The 19915-nt window shown below is 42.5% G+C and overlaps 2 protein-coding genes across 2 annotated transcripts; one reads left to right on the top strand and one right to left on the bottom strand.

The window, feature by feature from the left end:
- The first annotated feature begins 922 nt into the window (after positions 1 to 922).
- Positions 923 to 6962, top strand: c19orf54 (chromosome 19 open reading frame 54). The gene is made up of 7 exons (XM_022252084.2): positions 923 to 1089; positions 2008 to 2420; positions 3442 to 3522; positions 4183 to 4304; positions 4774 to 4900; positions 5276 to 5346; positions 5640 to 6962. The coding sequence occupies exons 2-7, from the start codon at positions 2140 to 2142 to the stop codon at positions 5999 to 6001; spliced, it is 1044 nt and encodes a 347-aa protein (XP_022107776.2). The 5' UTR covers positions 923 to 1089; positions 2008 to 2139; the 3' UTR covers positions 6002 to 6962.
- pnn (pinin, desmosome associated protein) lies at positions 6455 to 19764 on the bottom strand. The gene is made up of 9 exons (XM_022252078.2): positions 19614 to 19764; positions 17514 to 17621; positions 16714 to 16782; positions 16167 to 16245; positions 15624 to 15721; positions 14908 to 14983; positions 13893 to 14048; positions 12539 to 12677; positions 6455 to 11587 (listed from the first exon to the last, which is right to left on the bottom strand). The coding sequence occupies exons 1-9, from the start codon at positions 19724 to 19726 to the stop codon at positions 10962 to 10964; spliced, it is 1464 nt and encodes a 487-aa protein (XP_022107770.2). The 5' UTR covers positions 19727 to 19764; the 3' UTR covers positions 6455 to 10961.
- Between the last annotated feature and the right edge of the window lie 151 nt (positions 19765 to 19915).

Here is a 19915-nt window from a genome sequence, read left to right as displayed (position 1 = left end):
ACGCTGTGAGAGCCTTATAAAGCAGCATGTGAGCAGGGGCTTGTGTAAATTGATGGCCTATGGTGGCTTATAAAGCCCTGGACAACCTGCTGCACTTTTGGAGGGACGATTTCTGGCTGTTCTTGGAAGAGAGGTGACTTGCGAGTGGGATGGCATTGAAACGCTTAATCGATACTTCGGTTGGGGTTCAGGCTGAGAATAGAAAATCTCTAAGCATAGAAAGAAAGCACACTGTAGCAGGTAATTAATGAAGGAAGAGTGTTAAGCGTGTAATTAGACAGCACTTTGAAACATCAGTCGTGCTCGTGGTGTGGAGGGTCTGACAAGAAAGGGAAAACCCTGCTGGAAGCAAGCTCCCCAGCCACCCAACCGCAGTGAACCACAGGTCACTCATAACTGAGCTACTTGGCACCTCTTCAAAACCACTTGAGAGGCACTTCACGGGATCAGGAAGCTTTGAAGGGACCGCTGGGGAACAGTTGCTCAGTTAATTCTCCGACGGTACTAGTGAACGGCATGACTCATGACCCCCCCTCCCCCAAAGAAATTATAGTAATAATAATATTCTCCTGATGATTTTTTCAAAAAATGAACAACTCTCCTTTTTTCGGCATTTGCTGCCATACATTGTTTGGCACGCACAACGAACACAAGGCGAGAGTTCCCGTCGTGACGCAATCTACGTTCAGAATTCGCATCTTGCCATGAACAGAAAAAAATCTTTTTAGCTTGTTATAGTTGAGCTCTAGAAACAAACGACACTGCGTTTGATTGGATTCTTCCATATTTATTTAAAGAGATAAAATCAGAGAAAACATGTTTTCCTTAAAAGGCGCTCCGTAATACAAAATCGGCTCCAGCGCGATAAGCATATTGAGCGCCATCAAGTGTCCCGGGGTTGTCTATAGTTGTTCATCTTTGCGAGTTTACTTTTGCTCTTCTCTTGAGGGCGCTCGTCAATATGTCAGCCTACTTGCGACTCCTTTAGTAGTAATGACATGTAAAACTAAGGGTAAACGTAATTCCTATTCGTACACTTCTAGTGATGCACTGGCTCTCACCAATCCGATCACGCCAAAGTTGCCCAGGGTAAATAAACCCTTTCTAAATTCCATATTTAGGCCTAAACGTTAATTAGGCTAGGCCTATACCTACAATTTACAAATTACAATCATCAGTGATCAGATCGATCAACTGATGTCTGATCATACTGATCATGACCATGATCTGATGATGACAATCATGGCAATGCATAGCCATGGCAATGCATAGTCAAGGCAAAAAGTGTTAGTAACATGGAGGAATAGGCCAAAAAATATGGCTACAGTATATTCCTCCACGGTCAGATGGTGATAGGAACAGTTACTGAGTTAGCACTAACAATAACTCACATTACTTAGCCTATTAGTCTACTAGTACTTAACTCAAGTAGTACCATGGAGGAATGAGAATATTCCTCCATGGTAGTAATATAAGCCTACTGAGACTGAGTAGTCATTAGTCATGGCACTAGGCCTAGTCTGCTACTAGTGTAATGTCACGCACTTGGAACAGGGAATAGCACTGCGTTCTCAAGGTGGGATATCGGGGAACTTTTGTTCACTATTGAATAGATTTTGGGTCTGCTCGTACCGAGTTAACTCGTGCCCTGGTCAAGTCGTACCCCAGTCAACTGGTACCCTTGAACACATGCGAATTGTGACCCAAACGGATTACGATTGTTTTCTTCCTTTTTACCCCAAACAGATTACGATAGTTTGCTTCCCTTCAATACCCGAATGGCCTACATGTAGTTTGTCTCCCCTTGTAAAGCGTTTACATTCAGTTCCTTAGTATGGAATGTGTGGAACACAGTTCATGTATCTACAGTGACCTCGCTTTGGGAAAAAAACAGGAAATAGAGAATGTGTGTAAAAGGTGATCACGCAAACTAGAGCGTGTATGGGGTTTCGAACCCGAACCTTGTTGTCGAAACTCTGTCTCCTTTTGTGTCTTTTTAATCTTTAGGTGACTCTCCTTAACGTAGCAGAAGTCAGACAGACATGATTGGTGTGCCACCTTGAATTGGAGAAAAGGCAGAGCGGTTTTTACCATAGCAGTGCAGTGCTGTGGAGACTTTCATCCCACTTGTTCTAAGTCATGGAAAAAAGTGGAAGGCTGCACAGCCCTGTCTCCACTGCTCGGACGTGTGATTCCACGGGCGCTTTCCAACCTCCCACCCTTGATACTCCTCCTCCTCCTCCCCCACCTCCGCAGATCCCCCCACCCCCGTGCCAGCCTCTTCCTCCCTTGGGTGGGGTTGGCTCCTCAGAGCTCGTTGGTGGTCCAGAGGAGAGCGTTGTGTGGGACGACGCAGGGAAGTCCTTGTCCCAAGCTGGGAAGGAGGAGATTGCAAAAGGGATTCAGAAGCTGCTCTCGTGGTTTGTTTCAGTTTTTGAGAATTTAGCACTTGCCATGATCAGAATTCTTACATGTAAACATGTAATGTATTAAAATCTGCAGCGAAGGGGCTGAATTATCGCTATTTTGTATGACTTGACCTTCGATTGGGAATAGGGCTGTGCCGAATAACCGAATATTCGATCGTCGAACATTCTAATAGTATTTTTCAAATTTGAATATTCAAATGCAAAATTCATGAAAAGTAAGGGAAAATCTTTTTTGTTTTAAATGAAACATTACACTATGGAGGCCTGTTTCAAGCAGATTCAAATTAAAAGCTTCACTTCTTACGATTTAAAAAGGCAATTACTCATTGAACAACTTAAAAGGAATAGAAATTTCTGACAGGGCTGTAAGTCTTGTTCATCTCTTAAATCTTGCTAATCATGGCTGGAGATACTCCTAGATGTGAGAAGCTATTATACTGATCACAATGCACAAATGTGTGGTTTGTTCATCAACAATTTGCCAGTTGGTAAGATTGAATATTGGGATATTCAAACAAATTGAAGGTCGAATATTTGAATAGTGAATTATTCAAACTGACTCTGCCCTCATTGGGAACCATTTAGGACATTTGAGAAAACCTTCCATTTTACATTCCCCTACAATATTTCAGGTTGGGAATAATGTCTAATTGCTTTTGAAGATTTTCAAAGGTATAGATAAACTTGAAGGATAATTTCTCCTCTTTGATTTTTTTCCCCACTAAAATCAAAGTAAAGTGGTAGCAGTACAATTGAATAAGCTTCCACTAATATGTTAGTGCTTGTACAGTAATGGAAAGCTGTGTCCAAATGACTTGGCTGTGGCTGGCACTAATGCATTCAGCTATGTAAAACACAAGCAAGAGGCAGCATGCATTGCCCATAGATTTATGTATTGTTTACAGTCACAGCCAAGTCCTTAAAGACTCTACCTTATTCTAACACTGCAGTTTGAGCTACTCGGCCATTTGAAGCCGTGAAAGGCCATGACTGTGCATTGATTGCTCTGCAGGGGAATGTGTAGTGAAGAGGATGACACTGTGTGGATAGCAAGCAATCGCCACACAGCGCCCATCCTCCAGCATGGCCCAGAGTAAGTAATCTGATGTAGGCCTATAACAAGGGCAGGAAAAGTGTGAGTGGCAGTGGTTTTTTAGAGTGATACAGGGGCGAGGCTCACGATAACTACCAGCCTTGACTCCAAGGGCTGGGTTCGTGTTCCTTCGCCAACCCCTGGCCGTGTAAAGTGTGAAAATGACACTGGCTGGCTATTCAGACTGAATATGCCTAAGTTTAAAGTGAATTGCTTGCATATTTCAAAAGCTACACACTTGCATTTATGTACTCTCCTGCACATCACCAATGTGTAAGTCTGTCACGTGTAAACACATCGACTGCAATCCTAATTTCAATCTCCTAAATAGTGGAATGTTTACTCTCACAAAACAGAGGTTCAGATTAAGTAAGGCATGGTGGGAACCAATCTGGCACGGCAAGGTCATAAACAATGAGTTAACATCACACATAAATTACAAGGGAGGGACTACAGAAACAAAAAATGAAGACGATTTTAATGTCACCATTCCCTGAAACAACTAAAAAAAAGAAATAGATTTAAAATAATCCCATCTTCAAAGACTCTGTGAATGGTTTCTTTGTAAGCTGTGGCATATCAGTGCACGTTTCCCATCTTGAGCCACACGTTGCTGGCATCAAGTCTGAAACCCTGACTCTGTAAATGTTCCTTTGGCAGATGTGGGATTGTAGCCCTTTGCATGGCTGTCAACATGGTGGAGCCAGTCTCAGCAGACAGGAGGCACATTGTGCAAACGGCCAAGAAGAAGGGGTACACTATTCAAGGAGAGATGTTCTCAGGTGATGAGATAGGACAGACAACATTAAGTAACTAGGCAAACAAACCCTCCAGAATTTCCTAGCAGCTGTGGAAAAATCGTGATCTGTTCATCATGACTTGTTAAGTATGTGATTAGCTTCATCAGTTTAGGGAGTTATCTGGATGTGTATGTTTTCTTTTGATACAAAAGAGAGTGCTGGGCACACCAAGAATGGCACAATGTGTTGAATGTGTTTGTCATAAAAGTAAGAAGTTTTTTCATTTAAAAAAAAATTACGTATTCTAGTGGGTCTGCAACCCTAGCTAGACGGAAGAAAAACTCTACTAGAAGAAGTAGCCTCAAACAAATTCAGAGAGTGGCTTCAAAACAGAAATGAATTAGTGAGCTGTATAAAATTACTAGCACCTCTATGATGTGAAGTCAGTTGTGCCCCATTGTTGCCGATACGTTCCCCTGCTTAATGAAAATTCACACTTCATCACTCACAGCCACAAATTTGTTGGAGCTGGGTTCCCAAGCCTGTGGTGTGTGCGGCAGAGTGCTGGCAGGAAACATGATGGACAACCGGGATGACATCATCGCGCACCTTGCCAGCGGTTGGCCTGTGCTGGTGCCGTATCCTCAATAAAAGTTTTAACCCTTAAATAGCCTGACTTTTTTACATCATCTCATAGCTGTTGGGCACTAGTTTCTATCAAAGCTAATTTACCAGTCTGAATCATGTTCTGTGGCACAATTTTACCGATATGGGTTGGAACAGTCAGTGGATTGCGATTGATTCTTGTGTCCCTGAGCAAGATCATTTGTTGTAACTGCCTTCCACTGAGACGAGTAGCTGGCCAAATTGGCCATATAGCATGGAGCCTATCTGAGCATTGGCATTGTAAGTCAGTGTTTAGTAATCATTATGATTAGTGGAGGAAAGTGTAGTCTCAATGTCACACTTTGGGCGGTCTTTTACTGTGGCTGAGATTTCCTTCAATGGCAAAGATATGACAAGGATGGCAACTGCGAGCCTTGCTGTCTGAGGGGTCACAAGGCACACTGGGCTGTCATTACAGGTAAAGTAAAGCTTGAATCCAATAGGCAGGTTTAATTTATCATGAAACTGGTCGAAGCTCTTGCCATATGATTGAAAGGCCAACAGTCACCTTTATAAAAAAGGGGGACACAAGTTGATATGCCCCTGAGTGGACATGGATTGATGGGGAGATTGAGATGGGTGTTTTGATAGATTGTCAAACAGATGGATTTAAGAGATATTTTTACATGAGGTTCTACTTTATTTCTGTAAGCATTAAGGTTGAAAGTAGGCTGCACTGCAGTTCAGTGATTATTTTGGACATTTTGGCAGGGTTTTTGCTCCAGTGCAAAAGACATGACTTGCAAGGTCTCCACACGACACAGATGTATCAGGATCTTGACATGTTAAACCTGTACCACATCAGCAGTGGTAACTCTGCTAAGGTCAACGAGCATGACATCCAAACGGTCCACGCAATCCTGCACCACGTTCCTACCTCGGATGTCTACGTTCTGGCCAGGCAGGGCAAGAGCAGACACACCCACCCCTGGAGGTACTGCACCCTGGCAGACAGCAACCGCAACCTGACAGAACTCGGCGGCAACATTGAAGCAGACATTGAGAGATACGTGATCCCAGAGGGCGGTATACAGGCAGGGCTGTGCGGCCAAGTTGTCTTGTTAAAACCATGATTAAAAACAATCTTGCCAAGATGGTGTACCATCGCAGAACGGGAAGTATGGAGAAACACAGGTTATGAGATTATTTTAAAATGTTAAACATCTAAAACTAGTTTTACATCATCAATCGTCAGTAAACAATGCAGATCCTCAACTTTAGCAATTTTAGCAAAATTCTGTTCAAAAATTCTTGTGTGTGTGTAATGAATGTGCAGTATTAATAGTCATTCTGTACATGTGAGACAGTCTGACTTGTGTGTTGGCAAAAGGCCATTTTAAGTATTCAGTAACTTTTCAGGGAATTTGTTGGATCAAAGAGGTAAATTTAAGTATGCAAATGCATGACAAAACGGGATATACATGTTTTGCCATGGAATATTTCCTGTCTTTTTAGGGGGGGGTTGGCTAAAGTGATATTTCAAGCACTTTCCATGCCACACAAATACAACACGAGACAACATCTGATGACTTTCTTTGTTAATACATCCATTTATTCGCTGGTCATTAGCTAATTTTGACCTGACAATATCTTATAAAAAATTAGACCACATGTACTCGAGAATCTGTTCAGTTTCACAGTACATGTACACACAACTTAAAAAAAAACCAAATTTGTCAACTGGTACAAAGTGATGAATACAAGTGTCACAAACTGATGGATTGTGTGCAAAAAAGACCAACTGTCTCATCTAACCAACCACTGACTGTAATTACCAGTTTCAAAAGGGAGAAATTGTCTTTGTCAGCTTAATAGATCATAAATTGTAACTATACACTAACTCGAATTTGAGATTAATTTGAAAAAAACATGTAATAAAGGGTTACATGCAACACCATACATCTCTTGGTTGGAAGTCTGAAGTCACTCATAGGTGGACAGTGGTATGCATAGTTCTGTCTAAACTTGTCTTTCCATAGGAGCATGGTTACCCCAGACCTTTTGGCCTTTATATTGTACAAGGCCTGATACACAGCGAACATGGAACAGGCCTAACACCACGTGTATGAATGGCAATTTCGGTCTCTCCGAGATCGGGATGTCCCAGTGGATTGACTGTGACTGGAAACAACATGTGCCTATGGAGGCCACTGTCTTACGGCTGTGGCTACTTCCCATAGATGTGTTCACTATTTCTGGCTGCAACTGTTAACTGTCGTTAACAGTGACTTGAAATTTATTTTGAAAGTTAAAAGGGCCTGCTATTTGGACTCTTGTACAATCTGTCTCCAAAAAGACAGTTAAAAAAAACCCATGTTGAGTTATTTTTCCAGTTGCAACATTGAAACTTAATGACATGTGGCTTCCATATCCCCATATATAGTTGCAGTATATGTACAACATTTGCATGTACATGTATTTAATACCAATTGCACCGCGCATAGTGGCAGAGGCAATCGGGCACAAGTCCATGGCAACATAGCTCTTGCATGGGTTTAATTAATCCCTTCTGCAAAACCTCAGCATAAGCTGACACCATCGTGGAATGAAACAGAGACTTTGACCAGAGTGTGATGTGAGCCTGCAATGTCCGGAATGCTAGCACGTCTACTGGTGTTGGAACCAACGCTGTTATGGTGAGCACCGGTAAAATGGCTGTATAGAGCTGTGTATCTGATACCCAAACGGATACTGCACAGGGGCTACCCACCTCTAGTTTTGTTTTCTGGTTTTAACTCCCAGAACCCTGGTAAATTCCACAACCACCTCTCTGAGAAACAAAAGCAGGACATTTCAATACTCAACAGCCGAAAATTAGAGAGAGAAAAAGTGTTTGCACGTGAAAAATAACTTCCCAGTAACATCTGGTCTACTCTACAGGCTAAAGCCAGAGGCATGCACTGCATTTAAATGCAAAGGAATGCTGCCCTGCTTAAAGCTAGGTCAGTGGAAGTTAATTTGATTGAATTTTCAGATGTGAATATGAAAATACCAAAAAACTTTCCATATTCCCTGATGACATGGGAAAATAGCAGGACTAAAAACAGTGACTGTAGATAAAACAAATACAACCAGCGTTTAATGTTGAGAATTATTTTTTTTGTGAAGACAGAAGTCAACTTCTGCTTCTGGAAGCTGCCAAAACATTGGAGTGTGGCTGTAAAAATAAGGTTGATGGGTGAGCGGAGAAGTAATTGTTTGGCCATACTAATGAGTCTTTCAATCAGCTGCCCTTAAAGTTGTTTTCATTACACCTTCAAGTCGTATAGTCCCAGTTCTGTAGGTTCCTACCTATGTGCACAAAATTCAGTTTCCACTTCAATGATTCCGGATAAAGCTCATCCCAAGCCTTGGTGCAATTTCTTTGGCAGTTGCAAATTCAAATCCCATTCTGGTCAAAATCTTTGTCCTGCCCAAGAGTGAGTGAACGTTTGTGGTTCCTTACTTGATTATTTTTAGTACAATTAAAAGGTATACAAGGGTGGCATTGCCCCCAAAATCATTCACTGAAAATAACCAAAACTTTTCAAATTTTGCTATGATCAATACAGAGCATATAGTTTTAAACATTAAGTTCGCTACAAGAAAAGTCACCAATCAACCATTTTTCAGAAAAGAAATCATAACAAGGAGTGTACATTTTTAAAAAGGTGCAATAAAACACTTGTTGAGAAAGTACATCGATAAAACTGGGCCACAATACACTTTTGCCATGACGTTTCTTGTCTCGGTGCTGTAATCCTCGATGGGGAAACAAAATTAAACATTTGACCAGGCTGAACAGTTACAGGCCAATACAAGCGTTTGGTTTTGAAAAACCAGACTATATATTCATTGGTGGAAAGCCGAGGTGTTAACCCTTAGCAATACTGTAGGCCCACTATTGGAACGTGCAGCCTTAATATCAATAATCGGTCGATCCTGATGTCACTGACATTTACAAAATCAGATGTCGTGGACATTTACAGATTTTATTTTGCGCTCACTACACTGCACAGGATTGAAGACATGCTACCTGAAAACCTGTTCCCCCCCCTGAAAATCGGACAGATCATCAATTGACACTGATCGACAAATAGACAGTTGATAGTAACACTTTACAGAAAAACTAAAGAAAGTGCAAGTTTAAAACCTTGGTTTATGAGAGAATTATAAAGTCATACTTACCATGTCACTACACTGGAGAGAGAAAAAAAATTCAGCATGGGTACAAGTTCTGTCTTTGTCACCAATGGCCCAGTGCACAATTGTCTCCTATTTCCAGTTTTCAAATATCAGCATGTGATTTTTGTTCAAGTCAGTGTCTGTAACTTTTAATTTTCATAGTCGTCCAGTGTGTATTGTGTGTATGTGTGTGTGAGAATTCGGGACATGCGACCTTTTCTCCCAGATGAGGGCATGCCAAAAACATAACTGAAATCCCAAAGTATGTTTCCGACAACTTAGCTGTATTTTCCCCAAGCTGAAAAAGGACCGTTAAAAACTGGATATAATGCAGAAAAAAACCTTGTGGTTGGACATGCTTGGAATTTGATTTTTCTTTTTTAACTTTACAGATTTGCGTCAGTAGGACTTGGTTCACAGTTGGTTTTTTTTTACTTCAGACTTGTTCTTGAAAAAAATGACTTGGAATTTGATTTTACTAGAACAACTCTGGCTTGTTAATATTAAGAAGTTTTTAGTGACGGGGAAAGTGTAACAATTACTTTCTATTTGAAAAACCAAGCCTATATGAAAAAAAAGTAATCCTACCTGTTTTCAATATGTATCAACATCTAATGATGACAAAACAGGCAGACAGATCTGTGGTGAAACCTGTATTACAAAACAGGTAACATTGTCAAACAAACTGCACTATTCACCATCAAGATACAGGCTTGAAAACAAGAATGACAGGGGACAAATTACGAAAAAAAAACAAGACTTTGGGAGTGACTTCTGACTTGACTTGTAGAGAAATGATTTGGTTTCAATTCATCTTGACTGTATGGTCTTCATTTCTTCAAGTTGTGGTTTGTGGCTGGAATCTTGAGTTGCCTCTTTGTTTCGCCCTGTTTTTTGTTTCACAACGTATGTTAGTTTGCAATCACGTCAACGAGTTGAATGAGAAAGGAAACCCTTTGGAAAATACAGGACAATTGGATGAATTGAGTCCAGGAAAACAATGGTTCAATTTATAAGCAAAAAAGACAGGAAACTTGTACACCAACTGAATCTTCCTCTGGTTTCATTCCACACAATATCATTTATGCAGCACAGTTTTTAACACAAAATGATGGCACAACACAAATCAACAAACTGGTAGCAGGACCGAAGCAACTTGACACTGAAAAAATGTCTGTTACATCCACTGAGAGTACAGGGCCTGCGGTAGTATCACATGAATTTCTTTCCCCAACAGTCCATAGCATAATGATTTAAGTGCATGATGTTGCTAGATCTAGATCACACGAGACCCAAGAAGAAAAAAAAGAAAACTGCGCAAGGGGGGGGGGGAGAAATACGATTAAGCTTTCAACAAAGAAACCATATCTTGAACTGGACTTGAGCAAGCTTTCGTAAAGCAAAATTTACCCTTGCAATACCAGATGTACAGCCATGGAGCTGTGGCAGCAACCAATCAAAATAAACTGCAAGAATAATAAAACTCCAGCATCAGTGGGCAGAAAGAGTTTGGAAACGGGTCTTGCGATTGGCCCTCCTGCTTTGAAGAGCGCGCTGAACGCTCCCAAACAGACCCTTGCTTTCATCACTGACATTCTATTCACAAACAGTTTTAAAAGTAAGATGTTTTGCAGACGTTAATTTTTTGGCACAAACGGGGGCCCAGTACAGCAAAGATCAAAAAAGCCTACAAACAGCAACACTGTCGTTTACAGAAATGCCTAACAACCCTGTGACAAGGCTTCATGTGTATGTCCGCGAGGTATGCATGTACTGATGTGCATGTAACAGACATCTAGTATTAGAATGTTGCCGGTGGAGGCAAAAATGAACAATTTGGTGAAATCGCTGAAAGCAGCATTGAAGGCATCACTGCTCCATGGGTTCATCCTCCCAGGACAACTCAGGCCTCTGGTCATCCTCTCGGTACAAAGCGCTCCGGAAGTCGTCCTCCTCCTTCCCAGCCTCCCCTTCAACCTTTTCCTTCCCTTCATCTCGGTCTGCGCCATCGTCAATATCATCCGGTGGGCAGCCGGCTCTTTCCACCGGATGGGCTTCTCCATCTGGCTCGGCCTCCCGGCCGTTTCTCTCCTGCAACTCTCCCTCCTCCTCCTCTTCCTCCATGGATGAAGCTTCTGATTCCGATCCCCGTTTCCCGACCCCATCCTTACCTGGCTCACCCTCCCCTGCTTCCCCCTCCATGCCTCTATCCTCGACCAAGTCCTTGGCTTTCCCGAGGGCTGAATCCTCCCCTTCGCTATCCCTGGCATCCGGCGGCGTCGTGGGTGCTCCCTCGCCACTGCCCCTCCGTTCTCTCTGTTTGCCGTTCTTGCGCTCCTCATGCTTACCCTTACCATGCTTCTTCTTTTTATCTTTGGTCTTACCCTTTACCTCGGCTGTCTCCTTTCCCATGGGCTCTGTCTCCTTCCCGGCAGGCTCTGACTGCAACTCTCGTATCTCCGCTTCGATCTTAGCTCGGCGCTTCTTCATCATCTCTGCAACACAATCATCATTTTTTAATAATAGAGCTAAGGATTTCTGCCAAAGCTGGACTCCAAGTATACAAAGGGATACAATTCAACTTCAGATGCCAGCCATACTACGTTCACGGACTACATCTTAAGTGAAAGAGAAATCCCATTTGCCTGTTTTCAAGGCTAAGTTACACAAAGTTATTTCTATCCAATGTTATGTGCGATTAACCCTAACCCCCTTCGGTGCACGTAAAACCATAATGAAATCGGAGGATTTGGGACTGTTTGGAATCTACATGTACATGTATGTTACAAATAACAATGAAGTAGAAAACTACATGAAAAATTGCTTCAGAAGACTAAACCACGTTGTACATGTTGAAAAGAAACACAGCAGAATTTTACCATCAGAAATGCTTGACTTTCTATGCGTGAAGTACCACAATTCCTTCTGCATAATCTGAGCATCTGATTGTTAAAGTTCAATGCAGCCTGAATGTGTGCACAATGGCTGCATTCAAGCCATACACTGCTGGAGCCTTCCATACAAGGCGAGAGATCTGTCTGGATGTCGAAGCAGATTCTCGCTTTAAATTAACGCAGCTAATGCAAACGTATGACACACATGGCTGCTGTGAGCCATGTCAATGCCCAGCCACGAGTCGCACTGATCACAATAGGATCACAAGATTAAAAGATGAGGGTGATCCTCACAGCAAGTGCCAACCACTTAAAACTCTCATGCTGGAAGACCACAACCGATGCTTGTTTCTTGCCGTGGGGGGGGGTCACAGTTGCAATCTAGCATAATTTTTTAGCCTCGCCTTGCAGCTCATGGAACGAGGTACAACGTCATGGACCTCTTCATTAAAAACATTTGGTGAGGACCAACTTGGAAATTAAGCTGTGACTCTACTGCTAACAAATAGGCCTCTGCTATTGTTTTTTCAAGTGCAGGGAAACGCCCCTTACCATTCAGCAGCTCCTTGGAGTCCAGCAGTTTTTTCTCAGTCACCAGCGAGGGCTTGGCTGGCTTGTAGAATATCGGGGGCTTGGCCTTGGTGCGGATGAAGTTGTTCAGCTTCTTGGTGTGGGCGTCCCAGGTATCTTGCTGCGTATGATGAAAGAAGACACGAATAACATGAATCACAATTGGGAACACTGGGTTGGTACATATGACGCTGTGTGAGGATTGCAGTGAGTAATTTCTTTCCTGCTCACTGCTGCTAACTTGTCCGTTTGAGTTACAGGTCCGGTGTGTGGCATACAACTTGTATCACAGACTCGTAACTCACATGTACAAGTTAAAACTCATCTTGGCAAATATAACAATTATAATGACCTATTACACACATGTACATGCATAAGCTCTATATGAATGATACATCATACCTGTAAGTAGACATACAATGTACTTACGAATTATCAATGTCATTTCAAGATGTACTTTGCATTGAGGAGATATTAATTATAATGTTGCCGGTAGTTTGAACCAAAGTACATCTTGAAATACTTGGAGGTACCCGCTGCTATATCTGACTCGGACCAGCCAGCCGACCCCGGCAAGCTCGGTGGTCGAGTGGTTAAGACATCTGCACTAGTACGCAGGAGGTCATGGGTTCGAGTCCCAAACAAGTAAGCTTGAAAAATTTTTTCACAAGCTCTCGGAATATATGAATACATGTATGAGGTAAGGGCAAAATAAATAATTGAAATTTATCGATTTTTACCTCTGAGCTGTGAAAGGACACTTTTTCTCAATGTTTCTTCATCTGCTTCACAGAGGTTGTGCATGGCAGCCATTTTGCTGGAAAGAACTTTTGTTCCACAGGGACACATATGAGTAGACCTTTTGTGCTATCCCTCCGTAACAAAGGAAGTTACCCTAAAGATGGCTGCCATGCACAACCACTATTGGTACAGTGGCTTTCCAAATTATTTGTACATCTCATATCAGACGGCAATCATTTCATTCTAGTAGTTACGTAGGAGGACTCTTGTGCAGTGCAGGGGTCCTTCAAATGTGGATTTGAACCCAACCTACATGAGGGCATAGTTTCTTTTCCCAGTCACAAATTGAGAATGTAGGTCTATAACATGCCTGACAAATGTTTCAAACTTCTCACATTTAGCTCATGACAAAAACAAGCTTTGCCAAAATAAAACCTTGCCTGACTCACTGAGTGTCCACAAACAGCCAACAGTATTAATCCTTGCCGAGCTGTGCCAAGGATCAGGAACAAACTGTTGACATGACTCAAATGCTATGAGAGAAACCGTCTATGTAATATCCATTCTCCTTCCCTTTGAGGGTTGTTTTTTTTACCTCTTTTGCGATATCAACCAGCCTCTCCAGTTTCTGCAGCTCGGCTTGCTGGTTGCGTCGCTCCGTGAAGAGGTGCACCTTCTGGGCTGCCACCGCCTTCTTCTCCTCCAACGCTTGTTCCTCCAGCTTCTTTTCAATCTCCGATCGCTTCCGCTCCTAACCACCCCAGGAAATAGACCCCCAAAAAACTTCTGCCATCAGCAATCAATTATACTAGAGAACGAATCGGTATTGTGTAAAGTGCACGTACTTGCCAATAATTAACGAGCTACTCTCCACACTTTAATTATTCATAAAAATGGAAGAGTGCTTAAGCCAAACGTTTAATATAGTCATTCAGCACAGAAGTTTATTCATTAGTTTTTGAACATGGGTTCCTTCCCTGACACCGACGTACAGTATGTTCATAACACTGTATATACAGTATTGTCCAAGAGCTCGCTATAAGAATTTCACAGGCGTGATCGAGTGGGGCTCGAACCCACAACCTCCTGCTTAATAGTGCAGAAATCTTAACCACTCTGCCATCGAGCTTGCTTGGGTCGGCTGGCCGGTCCATGTCAAATGTAGCAGCGGGTACCGCAAACTGCTTTCACAGATGTACTTTGTGTCGGGGCGTCTTCCCGACAACGAGGAGTATACAGAGTAATGAATACACGTCGGTGTCAGGGCGGAAGACAAAATTACATTTTGTTTACTTGGTTTACTTAATTAAAAAAGACACACGCAAATACTGTGACTAAAATACAAACTTCAGTTCAGTTTAAAATTACCATTAGCCATAAAAAAACAGACTGCAGTTGGCACAAAAGATTTTTACCATCTTAAAGGGTTTGAATTTTAGTGGGAGGTCATAGGTTCACATTACGCAACGGATGCCACATGTACCTCAGCGTATACGAGCTGTGCAAACGTAGACGAATGCATGCAACTACATCAGAGTCAACCCCCTAAGAGGGCACTGGTATAGCAGGATGGAACAAACAATTCAAAGGCAAAGTAGCCTGGTTGATACCTTGCTCTCCATGTCGCTGGATTCCTGCTTGAATTTCTGCAGGGTTCCCAGCAGGTGGCCAAACATACGCCGATTCCTGCACAGATGGGGAAATGTGGGCAAGCATGTAGCTCTTCAAATGACAACACAAACATGTAAGCACCGCATACTGCCGTATTACTAGCCTAACAGCATTAGCCCATGACCCGATATCTATCACCATTGTCCGTGTCCATCCATTCAAACCAGTTGGAAAGCACCAGCCTGTGGCAAAATAATTGGGGGGGGGGGGCAAATCTTGCTTTTGACTTTTCATCGTGCTTGTCTCAGGCCCTGGAACTGCTTAGGTCAATGATGTTTCGAAAATGCATCTATCTTTGGATGGATAGCTAGTCACAGTTGATCATAGTGTGATGAATGTGGTAATCTTTACTGGTAGATCATAATAAAATTCATAATTGCCTCCATGCCCTCATGTTTTTTTGTGATTGCCTTGATGACCCTAATTTGGAAAGAATTTCCAGGCAAAATTTTCCAAATTATTTCCCCAGATTTTTCCATGGGGAGAAAGTGAACCCCTCCCCCGAAAAAAGCCAATGCCCCCGAAAAGTTAAAGTTGGTTGGATTTTTTTTCCAGTCGATTTCTGTAAACCTTGATTATTACTGCGTTTGCTTGATAACTGCTGATGAAGGGTGGGTCTCTTATTTACTGAGCATCACCAACGCTTGCATCATACCTTTTTTGATCTTGGGCATCCTTGTTCTGCTCCTGGATGGACTCTTGGCGTGTTTTGACAACCTTAGGGGTAGCTACAACAGAGGACTGGATGGTGTGCTGAAACGAACACAAAACAATTGCGGGGAATGCCGTCAAATCTTGGCTGGGTTTGTCAAGTTTCTCTCTGAGCTCTTTCTTGATTTCAATGGGCTCAGCAGACAGAACTCTTTGCTCTTATCAGATTTGGTACACTTTGCAGGCTCGACGTCATGCTCTTGTTAGAGTCTGTTTGATTCAGCAGGTTGTCCAGGGCTGTTGGATTCTCTTGGATTGAACCGGCTGCAAACTTTGCTGTTGTTAAATTCAACTCGATCCAACTTTTCTGTTGTAGGATTGAAACTTTGCTAGAACCATGTCCCCGCTATTGCCAGTCAGACACTGGGCATTTAAGTGCCCATGATAGCCTTAGAGGTTCAATTGTTACACTCGGCAAAAACCGTAGAAAAGAAAGGGTTTGGTGAGGGAGAGAAAAAAAATCAGATGATGGAAGTAACCCCCCTACCTTGGGCAGATCATCATCGTCATCGTTACTCTTCCTACGTGGGCGCTTGGGCAGTGGTCCGTCCACACGGCCTCCCAGCCTGTCGGTCATGACAAACACAAAGCAGATTAGTCCAACACAGCCCTTTCAAATCTTGGCAAATGAAAACCTGGCACATTTTTAAGGGCGAGGAACGTGTAGGAAGACTGAGCCAGTGGTTTTGTGCTCAGTGGAGAACTCAAGAACCTTCAGAAAGGTTCCAATTTCAATCTTCTCAGTTGGACATGTGCAAGTCTAGTCTTTGGCTTCAAATTGAAACCACTTGGCTTCACTCTCAGGTGCAAATTATTGAAAAAAAACACCAATGAAGCTAGAACCAAGACATCAAACTCAACTAATGGAATGTTAGGGATCCTGTCCTTGCCTAATGAAATGTTTTGGAGAATCTTTCCAGCTAATGGCAGGTAAAGTTGGCATGATTTTGTTCAAGAGGGGCTCAAGGTTCCAGTGGTGGAAATTTCCAAGCAAAAAAAGGCCCCGGGGGAGTGCACATTTGTGACAAACTGACCTGCTGAATGCACTACCGGTGCTTTGCCTCCTGGTGATGGGTAAGCCCAAACGCTGAAAAGCATCTGCCCTGTGTTCCACATAGAAACATTGATCAGTGAGACCGTACCACATACAAATGACATTCAGGTTTGTTTGCGGATTCTCTTTGGGGGAGGGGTAGGTTGCAACCCCCTGCTCCGTGAAAATGAGTCAAAAGTAGCCAGAGCTACTGTCTAAGTTTCAGTCTGCATTGGAAAGAGTAAACTGCGCTCTTTATTTTGATTTATCGTTCAGCTGGGCCTCCAAATGAAAATGTTGAGAGTTACTACCGGTTAGCATGCAGCAACATTCTTCTGCATTGCATTACCTCCAAACTGACCCTATTGACTTCTGACTCCTTTTCACAAAGCAGGTTACAATTATCATCAATGGGTCCTTGAAACAGATGTTTGACTGGAATTCTTCAAGTGTACCTCCCATTTAGGTTTAATTTGAAATCTTCCTCTTATATGCAAAAGGTATGCCATGGCCTTGTACTAGTGGCGATTTCTACGTTCATGAGCAGGCCAGTGACATCAGCCAAACTTCCTAAAGGATCCAGCTTGTAAATACCCCAGGATACACAAACACATTTTTAGGCAGCACTGGTGCCATTTTCTCTTGCATTAAATTAAAGCCAAATTTGTAAGTAATTGCCATTTTGTGACAATGGCAGACCGCTACGTGCACATGTAAAACCTTGTCTCCTAATCATGCAGGTCCAGCAAATTATGTTTAGCACTGGCATGCTCCCCCTAGAAACTCCCTGCCCTAATTTACCTCTGCACTCCTCCTCCTCTGCCTCTACCCCTTCCTCTTGGCCCCTGGATCCCCAAAGACACTCTGCGTTGGTCCCTATCTCTCTCCCGTTCTCCAACAAATGGAAACCTGGGCAAAGGACAATATTGTTAAAAAAAAGAAAAAAGCTGTGAGGAAACTACGAAGCCTATAGCTCAGCCATTTATTCATTTATTGCTGAAGTCTGGAAAGAATGCAGTGCCATGTGCTTGGAATCTGTAGGAAATGTGAGATAACTCTGACCAAGTTTGCTTGCAATGACATGTCAGTTGTACATAATTATGTAGTGAAAAATATACCCAGTCTCGCCACAAGTCTCGCCGTTCAGCTTGAGCAGTGGAGTTGAGCTCTTTCTCAATTGGCCTGCACCACTCATTGACCTATATCATGATGCCTCAAACTTTGCTTCCCATCTTCAAAACTATCTCCACTCCAAAGGTGTGAATTAGTAAGAGATGGCAGGGGTCAACATTAAGCAGGCGCACTAGCGCTTTTGCGTCTGACAATCCATGATTAGAGCCTGTTAACCCGTAATAAAGCAAGAGGTCGGGTGCTGAAATTAGCACCAGGCCATTCCTGATCCTCTATGACGAGATGACACACTTTATTCCATAGAAATCATCAAAATATTTACCACGGTGAGGGTAGGTCCGACAACCTTTCCTCACGTTAAAATGCCCGTTTTTATATATTTTCCTACTTCTTATTTTCCTACATTTGCAATCTCTGAAAAGAAACTTCTGTTATTTTAACAAGATCCCTTCACGTTTCCCTATCACTGCGGTGAAAACACATGTGCAAAGCTCAATCCATTAAAGCAAAGCTGCACTGGTTCCATCTGCGCCTCACCCATGCCAAAGAACGTGTGATGGAATTGTGCCAACCAGTCTATATGTCCTGGTCGATTCGCCAACATAAGCCGTACATATACGCAACCCTACAGCTGCAGGTCAAAAAAACATCGATGTTACAAGAGGATTTCTGCACAGAACTTGGTCTCCTGTCTATGTATGTTTTCTCTGTGTTCAAAAGTTTAATTTGAGGTGATTTTGCTTGTACTGTAAGCGAGCATGTTTCCACAAAATATCCTGCTATCCCGCGATACACAGACATCATTGGCCAGTTTGCCGTCGTGATTACCTGACTAGCATTGTGTGAATTGTCCATAATTGTTGTGAATTATTTACTGCAGAAATTTTTACAAGGATTAAGACGGGTTTTTATCACTTTTTGAGACAATGTTTTGAAGCTCTCATCTCCATTTATGCCATTCAATCAGCACTGACAAATTGACCCCCAAAAATTTCCGACCTACTGACCATATACTTGAGAGGCATGTAATCGAGCAGAATTTTTTTGCCTATGACTTTACCTAAAATAGCTCCCACATTCAGTGAAACAGCTCCCAAAAACCCCTGAAATTTGAAAGGCCAGGACTGTTTTTAGCTTCTGGGCAAAAAAGCTTAAAATCGACCCCTGAGATGGTGATCCTTGCTGGCAGCTGGATCAACAGATTTTGTACAGCAGGCACCAACCAACGTGACCAATACTAGTATAGCACAAGTGCTTCATCTTGCAGATCCACCAATCACACCCAATCGACATCATTGAAGTTTTTTCAGGATGGTGGATGGATTTCAGACTCAACTGCTGAACTGTTTCTCAGCATGGAAGAAGGAGGCCCCTCTCAGTAAGGAAGCTTTAAAAATAAAAGGGTTCATACGATGAATGGACACTCTCTCTTCAATAACTTTACACTCTTTTTCAACGTATGAAAACTATTTGAAATGTTGTTAGTGTATTACAAAAGTGCCTTTTTCCCCACTGAATCCTAAGGTGGGCACATTGGACAGTTTAGCCCACGTGATGTGCGTGCAATTACGTGAGGCGCGGTCTTCAGGTCTTGTAATGTAATGAAGACTGGCGTCCAACATAGGCTAGTCAGCCTCGTCATGCAAGTAGTACAGGCCTACGACCGTGGCGACCAACAACTGAATCACCTGGGTTGCCAAATATTTTCACACATGTAAGTCAAGTACAAAATACACAATTGATTTTGTTTCTAAATGTAACAGCTTATACCTCCTTTCCCCCGGCTCTCTTCCTGTAAGTTTACGTATGTTTTCATCGACGCTTTGTAGATTTTCTTTCGCTTTGTCAAGCTTCTCCTGTAGCAACGCAGCCACGTTCGCCATGATTTTCTTTCTTTAGCAGGTTTAAAGTCGGTGCACTCAATTCATTGACGCCCTATAGACAGATATTAAACACGCTACGTGTCGTAAATGCATGACGTTGGGAATATGACCTCAGCGAAATATGGAGAGCCTAACGTAACGCAAAGTTATTCTGTGTTATTCGCATAATGATAATAACATCTAATTGTC

Source organism: Acanthaster planci, linkage group LG01 (genome assembly GCF_054643075.1).
Source record: "Acanthaster planci isolate LZ-2023a linkage group LG01, COTS_SCS, whole genome shotgun sequence".
Taxonomy (NCBI): domain Eukaryota; kingdom Metazoa; phylum Echinodermata; class Asteroidea; order Valvatida; family Acanthasteridae; genus Acanthaster; species Acanthaster planci.
Note: the sequence above shows the minus strand (reverse complement) of the source record. Positions and strands in the feature narration are given on the sequence as shown.

Bases quoted from the DNA above. Each gene is read 5' to 3' on its own strand.
- c19orf54 (XM_022252084.2), top strand. From the start codon at position 2,140: ATGGAAAAAAGTGGAAGGCTGCACAGCCCTGTCTCCACTGCTCGGACG. The intron at 2,421-3,441 runs GTTTGTTTCAGT...ATTGCTCTGCAG, and splicing joins ATTCAGAAGCTGCTCTCGTG to GGGAATGTGTAGTGAAGAGG. The intron at 4,901-5,275 runs GTATCCTCAATA...TCAATGGCAAAG, and splicing joins GGTTGGCCTGTGCTGGTGCC to ATATGACAAGGATGGCAACT.
- pnn (XM_022252078.2), bottom strand. From the start codon at position 19,726: ATGGCGAACGTGGCTGCGTTGCTACAGGAGAAGCTTGACAAAGCGAAA. The intron at 16,246-16,713 runs GTCAGTTTGTCA...CATGACCGACAG, and splicing joins ACCGGTAGTGCATTCAGCAG to GCTGGGAGGCCGTGTGGACG. The intron at 14,984-15,623 runs GTATGATGCAAG...CCATCTGTGCAG, and splicing joins GATGCCCAAGATCAAAAAAG to GAATCGGCGTATGTTTGGCC.